General features: G+C 38.7%; 4 protein-coding genes, 1 non-coding gene and 1 pseudogene across 6 annotated transcripts; 4 read left to right on the top strand and 2 right to left on the bottom strand.

Annotated features, from left to right (window-relative positions):
- The first annotated feature begins 138 nt into the window (after positions 1-138).
- Positions 139-2,691, top strand: LOC137711433 (peptidyl-tRNA hydrolase, chloroplastic). Its single transcript, XM_068450676.2, has 8 exons — positions 139-711; positions 865-949; positions 1,333-1,400; positions 1,485-1,535; positions 1,661-1,734; positions 1,880-1,938; positions 2,053-2,129; positions 2,214-2,691. Exons 1-8 carry the CDS (start codon positions 463-465, stop codon positions 2,325-2,327), a joined length of 777 nt encoding a protein of 258 aa, XP_068306777.2. The 5' UTR covers positions 139-462; the 3' UTR covers positions 2,328-2,691.
- A 2,870-nt stretch (positions 2,692-5,561) lies between these two features.
- ASPG1 (Eukaryotic aspartyl protease family protein) lies at positions 5,562-7,339 on the bottom strand. The gene has a single exon (XM_068449432.2). The coding sequence runs from the start codon at positions 7,154-7,156 to the stop codon at positions 5,693-5,695; it is 1,464 nt and encodes a 487-aa protein (XP_068305533.2). The 5' UTR covers positions 7,157-7,339; the 3' UTR covers positions 5,562-5,692.
- Positions 7,340-10,284: 2,945 nt separating this feature from the next.
- LOC137709743 (Pentatricopeptide repeat (PPR) superfamily protein) lies at positions 10,285-11,878 on the top strand. Its single transcript, XM_068448722.2, has one exon. It carries the CDS (start codon positions 10,317-10,319, stop codon positions 11,718-11,720), a length of 1,404 nt encoding a protein of 467 aa, XP_068304823.2. The 5' UTR covers positions 10,285-10,316; the 3' UTR covers positions 11,721-11,878.
- An 862-nt stretch (positions 11,879-12,740) lies between these two features.
- On the top strand, positions 12,741-12,813 carry TRNAA-CGC (transfer RNA alanine (anticodon CGC)). Its single transcript has one exon. It is a non-coding gene; the product is annotated as a tRNA-Ala (tRNA).
- A 637-nt stretch (positions 12,814-13,450) lies between these two features.
- On the bottom strand, positions 13,451-15,827 carry LOC137711606 (ATP-dependent Clp protease adapter protein CLPS1, chloroplastic). Its single transcript, XM_068450863.2, has 3 exons — positions 15,675-15,827; positions 14,658-14,805; positions 13,451-13,876 (listed from the first exon to the last, which is right to left on the bottom strand). Exons 1-3 carry the CDS (start codon positions 15,736-15,738, stop codon positions 13,615-13,617), a joined length of 474 nt encoding a protein of 157 aa, XP_068306964.2. The 5' UTR covers positions 15,739-15,827; the 3' UTR covers positions 13,451-13,614.
- A 753-nt stretch (positions 15,828-16,580) lies between these two features.
- LOC137711121 (cytochrome P450 CYP94D108 pseudogene) lies at positions 16,581-18,366 on the top strand (annotated as a pseudogene). The gene has a single exon (XR_015963323.1). The product of XR_015963323.1 is annotated as a cytochrome P450 CYP94D108 pseudogene (transcript).
- The last annotated feature ends 1,544 nt before the right edge of the window (positions 18,367-19,910 follow it).

Consider the following 19,910-nt stretch of genomic DNA (forward strand, 5'->3'; position numbering starts at 1 on the left):
CCGTAATCAACCTTAATGATGAATGAAAATTAAACCGGTTTAGACATTCATTTTTCATTCATTATTAGGGAAGATGTGCATTTTTATGAACTAGAAATTTATGTGAATTTATATGATCTTGTAGGAGTGATATGATCTGTTTATTTTTAGACCCGAATTTTTTTCTTTTCAAGTCCCCATTTCCATATCGTTCGGAAAAAAGAAATAAGTTTGAAGGATCAAAGTGTAAAACGGATTGCTATTTTTCTCTTAAGTGTAAAACTATATCTACATTTTTTATTTTGTCAAAAAATGAAATCAATACTTTTATTTATTTGATTAATTTCCCCAATTTTCAATTGGTAAATTCTAAAATCTAAAAGCCCGCGGCTGAGCGGCTTTCCCCTCATCTTCTTCCTCGCCTTTTAGCAGGAGGGTTTATACCTCTATTCCTCAAAACCCTCGGCAAATTAAACAAGAAATATGAACGTTGCTGCTTCCCTATCATCCATCGCCACCGTCCGCTTCCCCAATTGCCACCGCTGCTTCGGCTTCTCAAAACCCCTAATTCAATCTCCGTCGCTTTGGATAATGGCCCAATTCTCGTCATCGCAATCTCCCTCTGCCGCGCCGGAAACGGCGGTTGTGGAAGCCAAGACGCCCCCCAAGCAGCCGTGGCTCATCGTCGGCCTCGGAAACCCCGGGAAGAAGTACAACAGCACCCGCCACAATGTCCGTACGGCCCCTCTTTCGAATTGACACACAAAGTTCAATACTTTGATCCTTATACTTGTGTTAAATCTTGTTATTTGATAACCCAATTGCTCATATTTCGTAATTTTTGAAATCTAAAGCTTGCAATTTATGGTGGTGATGTTTTCGCAGGTGGGTTTTGAGATGGTGGATGCCATTGCTGAAGCTGAAGGGATACCTATGAGCAGTGTTTCTTTCAAAGCCCTTGTTGGAAAAGGTTTGTTTGCTTAAATTTAGTTATCTATTTCAAATTTACAAGATTCCATTTGGAGAAGTTTTGTTATGTTGATTGTGTGATTATCTGCACTTGGTGAAATATCGTTTGATTACGGATGATTATCTGCACTTGGAGAGTTATGTTGGTTGTGTTTCTTTCCAAACCGCAACTGTATTCGCTAACATTGTTCTATCACGTTCACTCTCGCATAATGTTCTGCATATATCTTTCGTATGTCTCGACCATTTACAATCTCATGCTGTTATGAGTTTATGGCTACTTTATGGAGCTTACGGATGAATAGTTCTTTACTTTGTTTTCAAGATTCCAAGTTGTTAGGGAAAGTTATAATCTTCATTGAGCTTTGTTTTCATGTTCTCCAGGTCTTATTGGGGATGTTCCGGTTATATTTGCCAAACCACAAACTTACATGAATAAAAGCGGTGAGTCTGTAAGTAAACTATCTCAAAATTTGTCTTGATGCTTTTATATGTTTCGGTGATAATTGGTTGATAATTGGACTCTTCTGTTGAAGGTTGGATCCATTGTGTCGTATTACAAGATTCCATTGAAGCAAGTACTTGTGGTGCAGTTTCTCTCCTTTACTTAATCACTACTATTTTATCTCTCTCTCTCTCTCTCATTTTCCCTCCCCGAGTCAGAGTGTCCTGTTTCTCTACCATGCTCCAAGTTTGTGGTTCCCGTTTTCAGATATTTGATGATCTAGATCTTCCCTTTGGAAAACTGCGGATGTTGCCGAAAGGTGGACATGGAGGACACAATGGGTAATTATACAATGCCACCATAGTAGTTTGTTGTTGCTAATATAGTAGTTTTTCTGTTAGATTTAACTCAATAAGTAAAGGGAAATAGAATTCAAAATGGCATAATGATTCTTGATTGGTTCCTATCATATGCTTTCTCTTGCAGGATGAGGAGTGTCATTGATCACTTTAAGGGGAGTCGAGATTTTCCTCGTTTAAGAATCGGTACTTTCCCTAGACCACCAAAAGTGTTTCTCTAGTACTTCTTTATGTATTACACATTAAGGAAAAAGAACTTCATATGTTACTTTTGTCATTAAATTGGTGAAATTTGTATAGGCATTGGACGCCCTCCTGGGAAAATGGATCCTGTCAACTTTGTTCTTCGTCCATTTACTAAACAAGAACAACAGGAGGTTTGTAAAGTTTCTAATGCAACCTCTAGAGAGGCTTATGTATAGATTGCATTGGTGATTCTAACTACTAGAAATACTTTTCAGCTGAATTTTACGTTTCAAGAAGGTGTAGAAGCGGTGCGTATTCTTTTGCTTGAGGGGTTCAACAAAAGCGCAACTTTTGTTAATAGTGCCAAACCCTTGGAACAATGCGGTTAAATTGCTTCGTTTGTTATCTTGAGACTCGTATTATTTCAAGGTTTCTCAATTTGGCGAACCATCATTGCATTCATTGTTTTCTGGTGGTGACGCCGACTCACAAACGCTAGCTGAAGATTTATACAGAGCCTCCATAGGAATTATGCAGTCCAGAGTGGTTCCAACGTCCTTTCGCTGAAGGTGCAGCTGCAGCTATACATTTGATAAGAACGATCATACTCTGAGAATTAGCATACTTGTAATTTTATCAGAAGTTCATTGTCGCTGTTTTATTTTTCCCATTTTTTCTGTTTTACATATCTTGGATCTATGCAATTTATGTAGTCTGAATCTTTTCTTATCAAATAAATTTTAGCTATTTAAATGCTTTTTCCAACGTTTTGGGTTTTCACCTTAATTAAAGCCATGACATTGAAGGGTTTAGGTGGAGAAAAATTTACGTAGAACAGGTTCACAACAGCATTCCTGTCCAATAATGTAACGTCGTGTGAAGAAAATTTACTCATAGCAATGCATTATTTGATTGAGACATTACGTTGAAGGTGAACCCTTTCTACTTAAATTATTCTTATGTGAAGAGGTCCAGGTAATTTCATGAGTCTTTGGCACGCTCACCTACCTTTTGTAAGACTTGTGGTTTGACCTATGTTTTCTACTTCATCCCTTTCAAATCTATGTGCTGGGTTCCAACATCTACTGGTGAAAAGTTTGTCATGAATCTCGTGATGCAAACTACTGTTCTTTTTTAACATATAGATGCTTCCGTAACTGAATGTAAGAAAGTTGAATATGGATTGAGATATACTCCGGATCTCTATGTCTAGACTTTGCGAACGGAGATATCCGGACGACTTCATTTTAGTCTTACGGCCATCATTATTTCATTCCAATTGACCCACTTTACAAAAACACTCAAATATTGAACGGTCCGGATCTCTCATCCGCAGACTTTGGACACAGAGATTCAAGTCGAATCTCATTCCGTTGAGTATAACACTATGTTTTTTCTTTGTAATTAAGTTCGAAAAGCTTTCTTGTAGTTTTAATTAAATTAGAATGTTGCTTGAATAAAACATCTCCACACTAGGGTTTTCTCTGCTGGGGTCTTGGGACCCTCGTATAATTGTATTTCACCTAAATTTTATGGCATTTAGATGGCTATAATGAAAAGCTAGGTAGGGTATACCAAATTTCTATAGGGTTTTAATCCTGATTCTTTCATAATATCTGGGTACTTTGACTATTTCCTTAATCTCTATTTCACTAATTAATCATCAAAATAATACTAATTAAGAAATAGTTATTTTTCTTGCAAAAAGTAATTAATTTTCCAACTTCTGACTTCTAAATAGGAAAAATAAGGTTTTGTTTGAATTGTTTTTAAAATGACAGAAAACGTTTTTTTTGTGAAAATATTTTTGAAACCAATCTTTAGTAAATGTACAACTGAATCTTGGAAAAAGCACATAACTGGTGTTTTTTACAAGAAGCACTTTAAGTGCTTTTAAAACCCGAAACATTTTATCATTTTAAACACTTCCAAACGAACCCTAATTCAATAATATTACATATAACCTGTTCAACCGTGATTAACATAATCTAAGTTGGGTTGGGCATATATCAACAAGATGCACTCCCATTCGTCGATGCCCCAACCAGATAAAGACCAGCTTGCCGACATTACGGGAACAATTTACATAAAACGGAAGAACTATTTTTGTGACGTTCTCGCTCAATAACATGATGTCATATGCACATTTTCCCCGCCAATCACACAACACGTTCCAAGTCTCCAAGATATGCTAAACCACGAAGTATCACTAATCAACTTTGTCGTTAATGAACATTGTAACACGTAAATCAGTAGCGTGAGGTTTCTATCGGAGGACGTTGTCTTCCACTACTTCCACAGGAGCCAAGAGGACGTTGTCTTCCACTACTTCCATAGGAGCTTATCTACCTACGTTGTCGTCCACTTCCGAAAGTGGAGCCTACGATCCATGTGATCTATAACCCCACCAGAAGTCACAGACGAAGGATAGAAAAAAGCTAATCATTTGTAAGAAGAGATTTTTTAGTGCGTTGGAAACACGATTCGGTACATCAAGTGTAATAATATAATTGTTTGGAAATTTGAAGAGAAAAAAATTCAACCAATCATATTATTACACTTAGTCTATCAAACTGTATTTCCAACGTACTAAAAAAATCTCTTCTTACAAATGATTAGCTTTTTCCTATCCTTCCTCTGTGACTTCTGAAAAAAATTCAACCAATTATACTATAAAACTTTACATACTGAACCTGTTTCTGGCACTCTAAAAATTTCTTGCCAGTAAGATCGTTTATTAGCTAACGCTCCAAAAATCACATGCAAAAACAGAGATTCAGAGAGGGACACGACGCCACCAAAATATCATACCAAAACAATTCCACGTGGCACACATGCAGGCCTGTTACGACGTATCCCCACTTTTGGTATTATCGTATGGCCTATTAATAGCTCTTAAATATGAGAGATTTATCAACTTGCCTGAAATACAGTTTGGAACACTAAACGTAACCATACAATTGGTCAGATATTTAAATAAAAAAATTAATTAATTATATTAAAACATTTGGTATATCTAATCGTTTTTTTTATACTCAAATATGTTTTATGAACTCATTTAAAACCCGCACCAACAATTCAACCATATTTCTCGGCTAAAAACCCTAAGAAAAAGACACTCTACTCAAAATTTATGTATAGTAGATGGATGTCCCCCACTCTCGTCCACCTCTCACCTATACGTATACATACATTAAATATCCCACCTGTCCTCTGTATATGTTATTTTCGAGACCAATTAATACGTATCACACTGCTACATTATTGTATAATACTAAAATACATTTACAAAGTTGACACTTAATCAGTCAGATGATATAACTAATCCACAACTACGTTAATGTTTCTTATTAGTAGTACTAAACACAATCTCGGTTTAATGTTTTTTAGTTATAGTACTACGTACAGCCACGTGACCTACTCATGCTATAATAGATACACTAGTTATACTATACTTTGTCCATGAATTAATTTGTCGTTCATATTATAATACGTAAACTAATTATATCACATCCGTGAATTGGTAGTGTTGCTTATTATTATATGGAAGTAGATGCAACTTTATGACATTTGAACTAGTTATACAGCATTCGTATTTCAGTATCATACAATACCGCAACAACTTTACGATCACCTTCTTTATCATTTATCAAATTTACGAGGGATAAACAGCTAGTTGCACAATAATTTCATGTCACGATCCGAACCTAATACCTAAACAACCCGAGTCCGACCCTACGTTTTTAAACTTTTCTTAACATTTATTTGGCGAGAATCCCACGCGTTTGTTCGCCAAATCGTAGCTGACACGTGTCCCTTGCTGCTGGACGTTCCCAATGATAGACAGCGACGACGACGTCGGTGCGAAAGCGAAGCAAAACGTCCCCGCGGAGTCCACAGGAATCAAGTAGTTCTTCGCGGGAAGGCTCAAAGACTTCCCGCCGGAAAACTGAAACGCCACCGTTGGGACCTGCACCCTGGTCCGCGACGACAGGTCGTAGCACGTGTCGAACAGCGCGAAGCTGCTCGCAGTCGGCAGGTCACGAGTAAATCTCTTGAACGCGTCGCGGAGCGAGTTGTACGCCTGAGACTGCAACCGAGTTATGGATGTTCCCGAGTCGACGATGATCCCGCCGTTTCCGGACTCGTCCACTGCGAAGAGCGACGGCGGGACGGAGACCGGCTGACCGCCGACGCTGAATCCGGTGAGGCCCACGTAGTAAAACGTGCTGACTTTTCCGCTCTGAAGTAACGGCGCCGTGACCGAGTCTGCCGGTGGGGCGGAGTTGAACTCCAGAGTCGACGACGCGGACGAGTCGCGGTTCACCAAACAGTACGAAAACGACGACGCTTTGAACTGTGAGGTAAGTGAGAGGGGCCCACCGCCGAGGCCGAGTAATCCGGCAGCCCCGACAAATAATCCCTCATTATCGTGTCCGCATCCCAGCGCGATTTTGTTAATCGAGCCCGAGTTACCAAACGACAGCGTTTCGGTGACGTAATCGCCGACGGTGTAGGACCCGTCGCCGTACGACACCTGATAGAGGCACTTATTGGTGCGGCAGGCGGACACCTGGAGGGCCTGGCATTGCGGCGCGTCGCACGTGAGCTGGCTGTAGCTGGAGGATCCGGCGGGGTTGAAAACAGGGTCGGATTGCTGGTAGCAGTCGGAGCAGGGGTCGCACTGGAGCCAGTTGACGTCGCTGCCGGTGTCTGGAACCATGTAGAACGACTTCGCCGGTGTCCCGACGCCAATCCGGGAGAAGTACTCTCCGCTGCCCTGGCTGACGCCGGAGACGACGGGGGTGGAGAGGTCCTGGGGTAGGATCTCGGCGTGCATGGGCTCGAGATCCGATTTTTTGATCCCCTGGAGTGCCAGCTGGAGCTTGCTGTGGAGCGAGTGGACTCGGGCCGAGTCGCGGTAGAGTCTGGTGCGGGTGAGGGATTTGTAGTCCTTGTGCTGGGAATTGAAGAGGGCGTCCCGGGGGTGGAGCCGGAGGGATAAGGCGGAGGAGTTAAGGGGTCGGGATTCCTGGGATTGGGACTCCAGGGGCTTAAGGGATTCGGGGTCGAAGGATAGGACGGCGTGGGCTTGGCGGAGGGAGGCGGAGACGTCGAGGAAGGTGGCGGTTTCGGATTCGGGTAGGGTGCGGGAGAGTGAAGTGAGTGTGAAGAATGCTGAGAAAAAGGCCAAGTAGAAAAACGTCTTCTGAGCCATTTTTGCAGAAAGCAGAGAGCTGAGGCTGCTCAGAGAGATGAGTGGGAAGTGAGAGTGGGAGTTGGATTTTATTTAGCAGCAGATCTAGAGAGAGAGAGAGAGAGAGAGAGAGAGAGAGAGAGGTATGCCCACGTAAAGATTGAAGAGCAATAAAGTAGGAACTGGGAAGTGGACTGGGACAGGGACCCAACTTTATTTGGATTCTGGTGTCCATCTCTAATTTTAATTAATTCATGGGTGAAAATGGATATAAATTTCACGCCGTCTAATAAGTTGGCTTGTCCGATCATTGAATGTCGATAAGTATGTGGCTACATTACTGGCTTTGAGTATGTTGTTCACATTACTAACACTAATGAACATACCATCAGTAGTTTTGACGTGGTCATGTTTCCCGATAACGTACATGGTAACTTATGACGTGACGTTATCTTATTACTCTCCTCGTTAGAGTCAGGATATATTTATAACTTTGAGTCGAAATAACTTACACGTACCATCTAATTGTCATCTGCACATGTATGGATTTACGTTAAAATTTACAAATCACACGTTGAAGACTGCTAGCAAAGAGACTTGAACCTTGATGAGGCGACACACAAGGCACGGATTTTATCAACTGAGCCAACTCTCATTAATGAGAAAATAATATTTTTACTTGCTTGCAAAGTCAATATATTTAAAGTCGAACTATCCAGTAGTTTAGAATATTGAAGACTTATTGGTAAGGAGGAGTTACTTATAAATCTGTGTTTTTTTTTTTTTTTTTTTTTTAACTTTAATTTATTTTGCAGAAATGGAAAATGGAAAATACTCTTTTTCAAAATTATGCTTATGTGCTTTTTTAGTGGCAGAAATGTCGGGAGTCTTTCAGAAGTGTCGGGAGTCTTTCGTTTCTTTGTGTTGCGTTTTGCATTTCTTTTCTCCTCCTTGTTGGGCGCAAAGGTTAAAGTCTGGTGGTTGATTTCAGCTCATGATGAGATTAAAGGTGGTATTAATAATTGAAGTCAAGATCTACTGCTTTTTCAAAAGACATACAGCTAAAGAAATAATTTTGCGTAAGAAATAATCTTTTCCCGTTGTATATCTTTCATTACATAATTTATTTATGTACATAAATCTTTCGTTACATGCATAAATCTTTGCGTTATTAGAAGTAATCTTTTCTCGCCTTATATCTTTCATCACGTAATTTTGTTGTACATACAAATCTTTCGTTACATGATTTAGTTAAACGCATAAACCTCTCATTACGTGATTCTGCATGCAAATAAGAGTCTATGTTACCTATCAATGGCAAGTGATATGGGGAAGAACATGATGTCATTTTGTAAAAACCTAATTGAAGAATACTCAATTTTACTTGACTTTTGCATATATATCATCTTCATATTTATCATTATCTGTTAGTTATAATAATTATCAATCCACGATTACACAGATTTTATGATAAACTAGTAGTACGGTTTAACGGTATTCTACTTCATTAGTAAGTAAGAGATTTCAAATTTAACTCACATGAACACAATGAAGTATTATATATATTTATGTCGTGTTATACCTAGCCAATGACTAACCCATTATGTCGCCTAACTTCGTTTCCCGTCTCTTAGAGTAAATTAATATCCTTCTCATAGAGCAAATGTTTCATTTAAAAGGAAGAGTGGATGCGCATTGGCACCAAGATTAATAACTCCATATTCTTATTGGATCTGGATTCTCTCCCCTCCTATTTGAATGCTCAAAATTAAGTTACATCATTATCTTGTTTTACCTTCTCTGTAGAGAAAGAAATAAGAAGAGGAAACTGAGTGAAAATAGGAGGCAGGGAATGGAAAAGGGACGAGAGAGAATCGAACTCCATTCTCATTTGTGAATCACATCAAATCATAGGTCAATTTTCGAATCTTAATTCTTGTTTATTAAGCTAGATGCTTCTAAGACTCTCTATAAAATAACTTTGTCCTACTCACTGATTACATTACATGTAAAAGCATTTTAGTCGATGCAACAGAATCATGCAACTGGGACGTAGTTATCAGTATCATATCAGATAGGGATATATAACAATATTTTCAAGCGAATGAAGCACGACCACTTATTAGCAAAGCAAGTTTGCACCGTTGATTTGGATGATTGGAGTAGTAGCAAGATTACAAGATTTTAGATTTTACTAGCTCATAATAAGTTTGGTTTGTTTCTTTCACGAGTTTTGACGAGTTGAGTACATGTTGAACTTAATACAAGCTCGAACTGTTTCGAGTCAATTCATAATCTTATGTGTGAAAAGAATCGTAAACCAAAAAACAAACAAATGATGAAATCGAACTTGAAAGTTTTTGTTCAATCTTATGATCTCTAACCTACTTCCTTATTTCTTATTAGTCTTTAAATGCTATTAGAATTATAAGAAGGTGATCCCAAGCCAAAAAGACACACTTTGTGAGAATCGCGGAGCAGGTGGAGAGGTGGGGGGGGGGGGGGGGGAAGCGTCTATCCTACGCAGCCTTACCCATACTTTGCAAAAAAGTTGTATCCACGACTTTAACCCATGACCTTTCGATCATAAATAAGCAACCTTTTTTTTACATGTATTTGAGATTAATTGTTTTTCGTATTACATTAAATAAGGTGGTTTAATAGTTTCTCATGTCCTCATTTGTTAGGTGGCATGCATTTGGTTATTCTGGTTATTTTGTTGTAAGAATGGTTTCCATGTCTACTTAGAAACCCCTCCTATGGTTTTCATGTCATCAATTTAACGAAGGATTATGAGGTCAAATAATTAAAAAGCATAGAGTTACACAAGTCCAAAACATTAAAGTGTATGGGATAATGTGAGAAACCTGAAACCATGTGTCCATTTTAAAAACCAATATAAACCCAGAGTGTGAACCGTATTACTATTTAAAAATAATAATGAGTTTAAAGGGCTTGTAACTCAGTTGATTAATTATTCAACCCTCGCACCTAAGTATCTAAGTTCCATTTTTTTAAGTTGTAAAGGGCCGTGATTGTAGTAACATACTTGATCCATTAATTTAAGAATTTGTCATGGGCCTGCGGCCCGCTTATCAATTACGTCCTCTTCCTGCAAATATAGCCGTAACCTTTATTCTTCAACAAGGGCGGGAATTTAAAACAATGTAAGCAAACCAAAATGAAAGCTTCAAAACCAATATCTCCCTTCAGGCTCTGCTCCCTCCTCCGTCGCGAGAAGAACCCAAATCTCGCCCTCCAAATCTTCCAAAACCCCAACCCCGATTCGAATCCTCCACCCAGAAAGCTCTTTCGCTATTCTCTCCTTTCCTACGACCTCATCATCACCAAGCTCGGCCGCGCCAAAATGTTCGACCAGATGGAGCAAATCCTCCATCAAATGAAGCAAGAAACCCGTTTCGCTCCACCAGAAATAATCTTCTGCAATGTCATTTCGTTCTACGGTCGGGCTCGTCTTCCCGACCGTGCACTCCAATTGTTCGATGAAATTCCCGCTTTCCGTTGCCAACGGACGGTGAAATCGTTGAATTCGCTGCTGGATGCGCTTTTCAAGTGCAGGGAGTTTGAGAAAATGAGGAGATTTTTTGGGGGTTTTGAGATTTACGCGACCCCAGATGCGTGTACTTATAATATATTGATCAAAGCTTGTTGTGCGAATGAGTGCTTGGATGATGCGTGGAAGGTGTTCGATGAAATGTCTAGGAAGGGTGTTCGTCCGACTACGGTGACGTTTGGAACTTTGATTTACTGGCTTTGTTCAAATTTCAGGTTGAAAGAAGCTTTTAAGTTGAAATACGATATGGTGGCGATTCATGGTGTTGTGCCTGATCTATACGTGTATACCTCTTTGATCAAAGGGCTTTGTAAGATTGGTGAAATGACTTCGGCTTTTGAGCTGAAAGAGGAGATGGTAACGAAGAAAATCAAACCCGATTCAGCCGTTTATTCAACTTTAATCAGCGGGCTTTTCAATGCTGGTCGGAAAGAAGAGGTTTCCGGGCTCTTGGAGGAAATGAGCGAGTACGGGTGTAAACCAGATGCTGTGACGTTTAATACAATGATTCACGGGTTGTGTAAAGAGAAGAACTTCGAAGCAGCATATAGAGTTTTGGATGAGATGACGGAGAAAGCTTGTGAGCCAGATGTTATTAGTTACAATATAATTATCGGTGGATTATGCAGGGATGGGAAATGGAGGGAAGCAAATGATTTGCTCGAAGATTTACCACGACGAGGGTGCACTCCTGATGTGGTTTCATACCGAACAATGTTCGATGGACTTTGCCATTGGAGGCAGTTCAATGAAGCATCCCTCGTTTTAGACGAGATGATCTTCAAGGGCTTTGCGCCTCGGCTTGCAAGTACACAGAAACTTGTTGAGGGGTTGTGTGAGGAAGATAATGCAGAGTTGTTAGGGACAGTTTTAACTAGTCTGAGAATGGGAAGGGGGAGTTTTCTTCATGTGGATATCTGGGGAATGTTGATTGATATGGTTTGCAAGAAGGAGAAGCTTTCAAATGTCTCTAAGCTTGTTGATAATTTAGTAATGCAATGTAGCAATTGATTTTGTGGCCATGCCAATAAGATAAAATTGGGTTTTGCTCAAGTGAAAGACATTCTTATACAATGTCACATGTAAGTTACTAGTCATGTAGATTTTCATTGACATATATATTAATAACCATGTACTCGAAGCATTAATAGTATCACTCGTTTGTACCATATTTGACCAACCCTGAAACTATTAAGCATCGGTTAATATCATACCTTCAAGGACCCACTGAGGGATTCATGTTGAGGCACTCCTACCGAAGCACAAGAGTTTCCATCTAACTAGGGGGGCCAATCACAGCACGACACATGTCAACGTCAGAATAAAGCTCATAGAGTCCCACATCAATCGCCGACAAAAGTTGGAGACTCTCCTCAACTATAAAAGAATACCATTCTCCTACAATTAATCTCTAATGTCATTATTGTACTTAAACTAGTCATTAAAACCCACCAATGATGATTATGCTTAAACTTATGTATTTGTATAAACCCTTTACTATTAATGAAAACTCCTCTCCTCCGTGGACGTAGCCAGACTTAGGGTGAACCATGTACATCTTGTGTTTGCTTCCTTATCTCTATCTCTTTACATATTATCATCACTAGGTGACCGAAGGTCATAAACTTGACACTATAAGTTGTTCCAAAGTCTTGTCGGTTTTGTGCATCAACATCACTAATATGAATGACGTACGAATAATTGTTGATATGGTTATCGATATTGAATAGTCGGAATAGTTAACTGATCAGGCGGTTTGACCTAAAACTTTATGTATTTATAGGGGGTAGAAAAAATTTAAATACATAATATTTGTTTTAACCACATGATATCCCCGTTATTCGTTTGGAATACTATGCCGACATGGATGCTTTAGCCACCCAATGGATGATTGAATGACAATATTTATTTTAAGTTTTAACCTAAAGATGACATATTTTGAGCCCCCAAAACAAAGTGTGGACCTACCTGTTAATAAGACTCGGAAGTAAATCATATTGTAAATAAAAATTTGAAGGCTAAGGTCGATATGGGGACGTAGCTCATATGGTAGAGCGCTCGCTTCGCATGCGAGAGGCACGGGGTTCGATTCCCCGCGTCTCCACTCCTTTCTCCTTTTTTGTTTATCTTTTATTTCCGCAGTAATCTCTGTCTTTGCACATCTCATGCAGCCGTTCCTGAAATCTGTTTTTTCAAATTTACTTTGAGCAAACCCTTCACAATAATCATCTGAAAAACGTTTTTCAAAAACATAATTCAAAAACAATCGTGCAACTGTGCAAGACAAAGGACCCTTCCTTTTTCTGGAACCAGATTTTGGCTGGAAAAGGAGTGGAGCTGCTATTGAAAATGCAGACATGTCCTCACCTACTAGTGCCAGTTGTTTACTCTTTTTCTCCTTTTTTCTTTGATAATTCCCAACTAACCTGCCACTATTAAACTGATACAGATTTTGAGAGTTGTCCCATGTTGAAAAAAAGTTTTGGCTTCATTTTTAAATAATATTAATCTCGTTTCTATGATCAATTGATTTTTAATTGAATGTTTACGTTTTAATAACAAATACCCTTCTATTCAATCGTTGTCTTTCAAAAGATGAGTAAGGGACGGAGATGGGGAAGGAGGAGTTTTGGGAGTAAAGCCTCCGGATTTTAAAGTTGCTAGAACAATCTGCATCTATATGTGCACTTAAGTTTGAATCTTCTTCCTATTGGTTTAAAAGTATAGTATAGAACATCCCATGTATCAACTACTCATTGATAAATGATTGGTATCATAATTTACATCGTTGTTTTTAGCTAGATGGAATAACTAATAGGTTTGTGATCTAAAAACTGCAATTCTTTGTGTAATTATTTTGTTTATGAACTATGATGATACTAGCTAATAAACTCTAGCAGTAGTCTTAACATCCATCACCGGCGGGCTCAACGGAGCTTAGAAGACCGTTGCCTCGGAGCTGCATGCAGTGATCTTCTGCATCCACCTGAGCGCACACAATTACGACGGCCAGGCCGTTGTGATGTGCCTCCTGCATAACGTTCACCGCAATGTCAACCGTCATTCCCGGGATGACCTTCATCAGAACTTGCACAACGTACTCCCTCTTGTTATAGTTGTCATTGTGCAGCATCACTCGGTACGGTGGAGACATTTTCCTTGATTTCCTGAAGAAAATTGATCAAGGCAAAGCTTAGTAAATTAAACTTTCTAATGTTAATCACTTGATTTATACATGCAATAGAGCAAAAGGTTGATATAACAGTTTCTAACCTTCAAATATTGATTTACTAACAAGAGGCCTTGTTGCTCAGTTGCGTTAAGAGCTTTCTAGCTACCCTTATACTCGAGGTCTTGAGTTCGATTCTTCCTTTGGAACTTGATATGTTTCTTCCTTTCTTTGAAAGCTTTAAACTTCAATTACTTAATTTGTACTGAGCTGAGTTTTAAGGTTGGGGATGAAGAATTCCAATCCCAAACACGAATTTGACCTTAAACTTCTACTTAATTTACGGGTTTCACTTCCATGCTTCTATTCAATTTTCAAGGTAAGAGAACATCATTCACTTAATTGTACTGAGCTGAGTCATACTTTTAACACTCTTCAAGATGCTAGATATGATGTTGGGATTTCAAGAATTTTCGTTCCACACACAAAATTTACCCTAATATATTTGGACGAGGGGCTTCAAAGTACCATGAAACTTTAGACTCAATTATTAAAAACACACTGACATGACAAAGTTAGTTCTAAAACACTACAACGCACTATAGACACTAAACAAAACTTTCCAAGGTGTTATTGAAATGTTTTCACAAATATATTGCATCTAATCATTTCAAAACTTCTATTTTATTTTTGTAGTGCATTCCTGACAAGTTTAGCGTAAGTTCTATAAATCTTTAAATCTCTCGTCAAAGCGCACCATAGATTTCTAGTTTATTTACCTCACGTCAAACTCTGAGTCACGACTAGGATTTGTTTTCTCTATGGTTGGCTTGTCCAACACCCCACCACCTGTGCCAAGCCTGGTGCTTGATGTTGTCATCAAGATGCTCCGATTTGGACTTTGTCTATGAAAATAATGTTTATCACCTGTTCCATAGTCAATAATTAAACCTTGAGTTAATCAAATGTTTACTGAGCAACATAGGAATATTAAAGGAATAAAAATTATCTATATTGGCAATCACCGGTGGAGCCATATTAAGGGCTATTTTGGTAGAAAATAAAATTTTACATGTAATTTTTATTGATTTTCGAATGTAGCCCATCGTATATTTAGTCACTTATTTAAATTCTCTCGGTTTAATTATATAATACAGTTTACAAACCATCGCTTCTTGTACATGTACAAGTTTGAATTTGTTTGAATAACGAAAGTTCTTAGCTCACTTTGTGAAAATTTTCTTAAGCTGGCTGATACTGTAAAAAATATTGTACAAGTTTCTTTGTTTATAATGAGTTAAATATTTAAGCTAGCCCACCCAATAAAAAATTTCTAGCTCCGCCATTATTGGTAATGCCAAATAACAAGTACTTCCAGTTAATCACACACTTCACATATTTTATTTTTCATACATGACAGTGAGTAATTGATTTGAGATACCACTTCCGCAACACCATGTGCATGAAAGTTTTCTTAATGTTCACTGCTAAGAGTTCAAAATTTATAGCACAACTCAACTTGCAGAAAACCTACATATTGCTCCTAAGAAAATGCATAAAATAGTTTCAGGCTTTCAGCCGTCAAACCTAATCATCCACGTATTACTCATGATTAATTAACTTGAAATATCGTTAACTTGCACGAAACCTACATGTTGTACCTAAAGCAAATGCATAAAATAGTTTCAACCATCCATCCCCACAAATGGATGCAAACTTGATACAAAATACAAAATTTGTGCCTAAGAGATTCAACTTTTTGCTCAAAAACGAAAGAACTCAGAAACAAGACTTACCTGATTTGGTGAGATTCAATCCATGGTTTGTCGAAAGAGGGACTCGACCGCAGATGGCAGCCATGAGCCTCTCTCTCTCTCTCTCTCTCTCTCTCTCTCTCTCAAACTCAGTGTTTGTGCCACAAAAGACTAGAAGAGAGAAGATGGGGCATGTACAGATTGTGTGTTAAGTGGTGGTGTTAGTTAACGACACGTCGTATGAGAATCATATTCTGTGGAAAATATCCCGTTCTGGGCTGTGTGTGGCACTGAAAGTCTGTGGGAGGAGAGACAAAGTACGTGTGTGATGATCATGGAAAGCGATGTTTAACCAATGTTGCCAGGATTAGTAGTGAATTATTGACCTCGGTAAGAAAGCAACTGTGTTTTTAAGCCAAAACCAAGGACAAAAACTTTAACACGACTATCCGTTTGAGAGTATTAATTTGATCTAATCAGCCAACTCTACGAACTATCTTTTAACAAACAAATTAAAAGTCAAAAGAAGTTTAAAAATACGAAATCACCCTAAGAGTGCGAGTGACTCAATGACAAGAAGTTCTCCAAATCATCCTAGCTAGCAGTCGAAAGCAACAACTACCTACACACAAATAAAAAAAAAAGAGATGATTTTCAACATATCATTCTTTAGCCGTTGGATCATAAAAATTTAACAAAGACCCTTCATATGTAACTGAGCATTAACGACAGAAGTTGATGTGTTTTAACTGTAAATATATCAAATTTTTAATAGATCAGTACCACCACGCAATACTGCAACCTTGTACTACAATCTCACCTAATAATTTATCTGCTTCTAATCTTCCAACTTAATAATTAACTTTCATTAAAATCTCACAAAAACTTTACTTAAATAATAAAAATATTAATCCGATGACAAATATTTAATAAGATAATGTATGCATGTCTGCCACTATCTATATTTTAATAGCTTGTGTCACTCCGCACTGACAATATTCCCAGTTTGCCATGGAACTCCTCTCTCTACAGTCCTTCCTCCTCTTCCTCTTCCTCTCCATCTATCTTTACTTCCACTTCTTCGCTTCGCCGAAGAAATACAAACACACCGGCTTCAAATACTACCCGATTATCGGAACCCTACCGGAATTCCTAAAAAACCGCCACCGCTTTCTCGAATGGACAACCGAAATCCTCATCAACTGCCCCACCAGCACCGCCATCTTCAGCCGCCCAGTCAAAATCCGTGGCATCATCACCGCCAACCCTGCCAACGTCGAGCACATGCTGAAAACCAACTTCAAAAACTACCCGAAAGGCGAAAGGGTCATATCCCTCCTTCAAGGCTTTCTCGGCGGCGGAATCTTCAACTCCGACGGCGAGCTCTGGATGGTCCAGAGGAAGACCGCCAGCTACGCCTTCAACACGAAATCGCTCCGGAACTTCGTGATGGAAAACGTTAGGTTTGAGATTGAGTTGAGGCTAATCCCGTGTTTGGACACAGCCGCTGAAACGGGACGTGGTTTGGACTTGCAAGACGTTTTGGAGCGCTTTGCTTTCGACAACGTTTGCAAGTTGGCTTTTAACGTCGACCCGAATTGTCTCGCAATCGGCGGAAAATCTGAGTCCGCCGATTTCGATTCCGATTCAGATCAGTTCATGCAGGCATTTGAAGAAGCAGCCACGCTTAGTTCCGGGAGATTTTTGTATGTGTTTAGGTTTATACAAAGGATTAAGAAGTTTTTGAACGTTGGATCAGAGCGGAGGCTAAAAGATTCAATATCGACCGTCCATAATTTCGCGGATAATATAATAAAGTCAAGAATTAGCGACGATCGACGGTCGGAGGATCGTCACGATTTGTTGTCCCTGTTTATCGGTATTCCTGAAAACAACAGCTCGCCCGAGTTTCTCCGCGATATCGTGATAAGCATCATTCTGGCCGGCCGAGACACGACATCATCGGCTCTGACATGGTTCTTCTGGCTCCTGTCGTCCAGACCGCACGTGGAGCGGGCCATTTTAAAGGAGCTCGAAACGATTCGGGTCCGAAACGGGAAACGTATCGGTGATATTTACGATTTGGACGAGCTCCGAGACATGCACTATTTGCACGCGGCGATTTCTGAGGCGATGCGGCTGTACCCTCCAGTACCGGTCGACACGAAGGCTTGTCTAAACGACGACGTCCTGCCGGACGGTACGTTCGTGGGGAAGGGATGGTTCGTGACGTACCATGCCTACGCAATGGGGAGGATGGAGAAGATATGGGGGAAGAACTGCCGTGAGTATCTGCCGGAGCGGTGGCTGACGGAGGACGGCACGTGTCGGCAGGAGAATGTTTTTCGGTATCCGATATTTCATGCCGGGCCAAGGATGTGTCTCGGGAAGGATTTGGCGTATATTCAGATGAAGTCGATTGCTGCGTCCGTGATGGAGCGGTTTGAGATCGACGTTCAGGATAGGGACACGTGTCCTGAGCACCTGTTGTCGTTGACTCTCAGGATGAAAGGTGGACTGCCAGTGAGTGTGAGGAGGAGGAGATGTGTTGCTGATGATCGTTGATTATGTGATGTTTTATTGGACAAAACTAATAAGATCTTAATTTGCATTTGTGTAATTGAAAGTTTCACTGTGTTTCTGTTTTGTTGTCAAAATTGAAAGTTTCACTGTGATTACTACATAATATGTGACATATTCATCTACGTGAAGAGTTTTTTTGGTTTTCGAAAAAGTAAACTATCATAACAAAGTTACCGGTTGATCCATTATTTTTAAAGAAAAAAAAAACGAATGCTACCTTTAATCAATTGGTTGAATCTACATCTAAAGAAACCCATTTTGGATTTAATAAAGCTACTTAAGATCTTATTAATTTACAAAATGCTACCTTTAATCAATTGGTTGAATTGGTTTAATCAATCGGTAATCTATATCTATAGAAACCGATTTTATTGTGTCTAGAACACGGCTGGTGCACCAAACGTCATAATACAAGTGGTTGAAAAGTTTTTTTTTTTTTTTTTTTTTTTAAATATCAAACCATTTGTATTATGACATTTGACGTACTGTGCATCCAGCGCATTAAAAAATCTTCCCATCACCAGACAACTAATCGTTCTTTGTGGTGCACCTAATTAGATGAAAAGTTATAGTGTGGTGCACCTAATTAGAGTATTAATTAATTTTTACTTTTCGAGTTTTTGTTTGCTTCTTAATTTGATGGAGCTAAAGGAATGCATGGCATGGCCAAAGAGGAACTCGACGGCAGCCCTGGCACCCTTTCCACCTCCCTCTCTGTCTGTTTTTGTTTGTGTGTGCTAAAACTCAAAGGATCAAAACAGAATTACATTCGAATTTGTGGTCCTTGCCCTTAACATTGTGTAACTATGTACGTAAAGAAATCAACGTCGCTTAATGTGAGAATTTTAAAATGGATAATAATGTTGTAAGTTTTGATGCTCGAACACGGGTTGTTGATTTGGTGTTTTTAGCGTGAGTTTAGTTTCCCTATATTGACATCGGGTTGTTGATTCTTTATAGCACTGTTTTTGCAGTTGTGTCATGTGTGAGTTTAATAGTTGTAAGAGTTATATTTTATAGGAACAATCAAATTCATGAGACCAGCTCGTGAAACACACAACAGTGGTCAAAGGAATGCTGAAATGTCTATATGAGTCTTTGGCTTCTAAAAAGTGAACTAATGCGATGAAGCCACCAACTAGCTAGTCCTTTTTTGAAGAAAAAAAAGGGTTTTAGATCCAGGTCCAAAAACATTGATTGTTTTTAAAAATAAGTCCAATTATCTAATTACATGTTTTTATTTCTTTTATACTCATTTTAAATTTTCTAAAAATATTAAAATCTTCTAATGTTATGCATTTTCCAACTTCAAAAGATCTAATTAATATTTACAACAGAAAAACTAATATTCTAACATAAATCTATCTGCAAAACATTATATCCTAAGTAACAAATATAAGAATGTATATTATACCTATAAGTAAGATATGAAACCTAACTAAAAGGTAATGAAAACATAATATACCTACAAGTGAGACACATTAATCTATGACATGTTGATTATAAAAAAAAATCTATCATATAGGTAGATAAATACAATTAACCTATGATATAAGTTGATTATAAAAATTAAAAATAAAATCTACAAATGGGGTTTAAAGCAGGAGGAAGAACAAGAAATAACAAAAAAATAAATAAAAAATCAAAGAGATAATTAGGAGGAAATTTGATTTTTATAATAAATCTTACCATTGA

Source organism: Pyrus communis, chromosome 6 (genome assembly GCF_041283825.1).
Source record: "Pyrus communis isolate YQ-2024b chromosome 6, ASM4128382v1, whole genome shotgun sequence".
NCBI classification, from domain to species: Eukaryota; Viridiplantae; Streptophyta; class Magnoliopsida; order Rosales; family Rosaceae; genus Pyrus; species Pyrus communis.

Coding starts and splice junctions, on each gene's coding strand:
- LOC137711433 (XM_068450676.2), top strand. CDS start 463: ATGAACGTTGCTGCTTCCCTATCATCCATCGCCACCGTCCGCTTCCCC. Junction 712..864: donor ACAACAGCACCCGCCACAAT/GTCCGTACGGCC, acceptor ATGTTTTCGCAG/GTGGGTTTTGAGATGGTGGA. Junction 1,939..2,052: donor TTTTCCTCGTTTAAGAATCG/GTACTTTCCCTA, acceptor AAATTTGTATAG/GCATTGGACGCCCTCCTGGG.
- ASPG1 (XM_068449432.2), bottom strand. CDS start 7,156: ATGGCTCAGAAGACGTTTTTCTACTTGGCCTTTTTCTCAGCATTCTTC.
- LOC137709743 (XM_068448722.2), top strand. CDS start 10,317: ATGAAAGCTTCAAAACCAATATCTCCCTTCAGGCTCTGCTCCCTCCTC.
- LOC137711606 (XM_068450863.2), bottom strand. CDS start 15,738: ATGGCTGCCATCTGCGGTCGAGTCCCTCTTTCGACAAACCATGGATTG. Junction 14,806..15,674: donor ATTGAATCTCACCAAATCAG/GTAAGTCTTGTT, acceptor ACTATGGAACAG/GTGATAAACATTATTTTCAT. Junction 13,877..14,657: donor GACTCAGAGTTTGACGTGAG/GTAAATAAACTA, acceptor AATTTTCTTCAG/GAAATCAAGGAAAATGTCTC.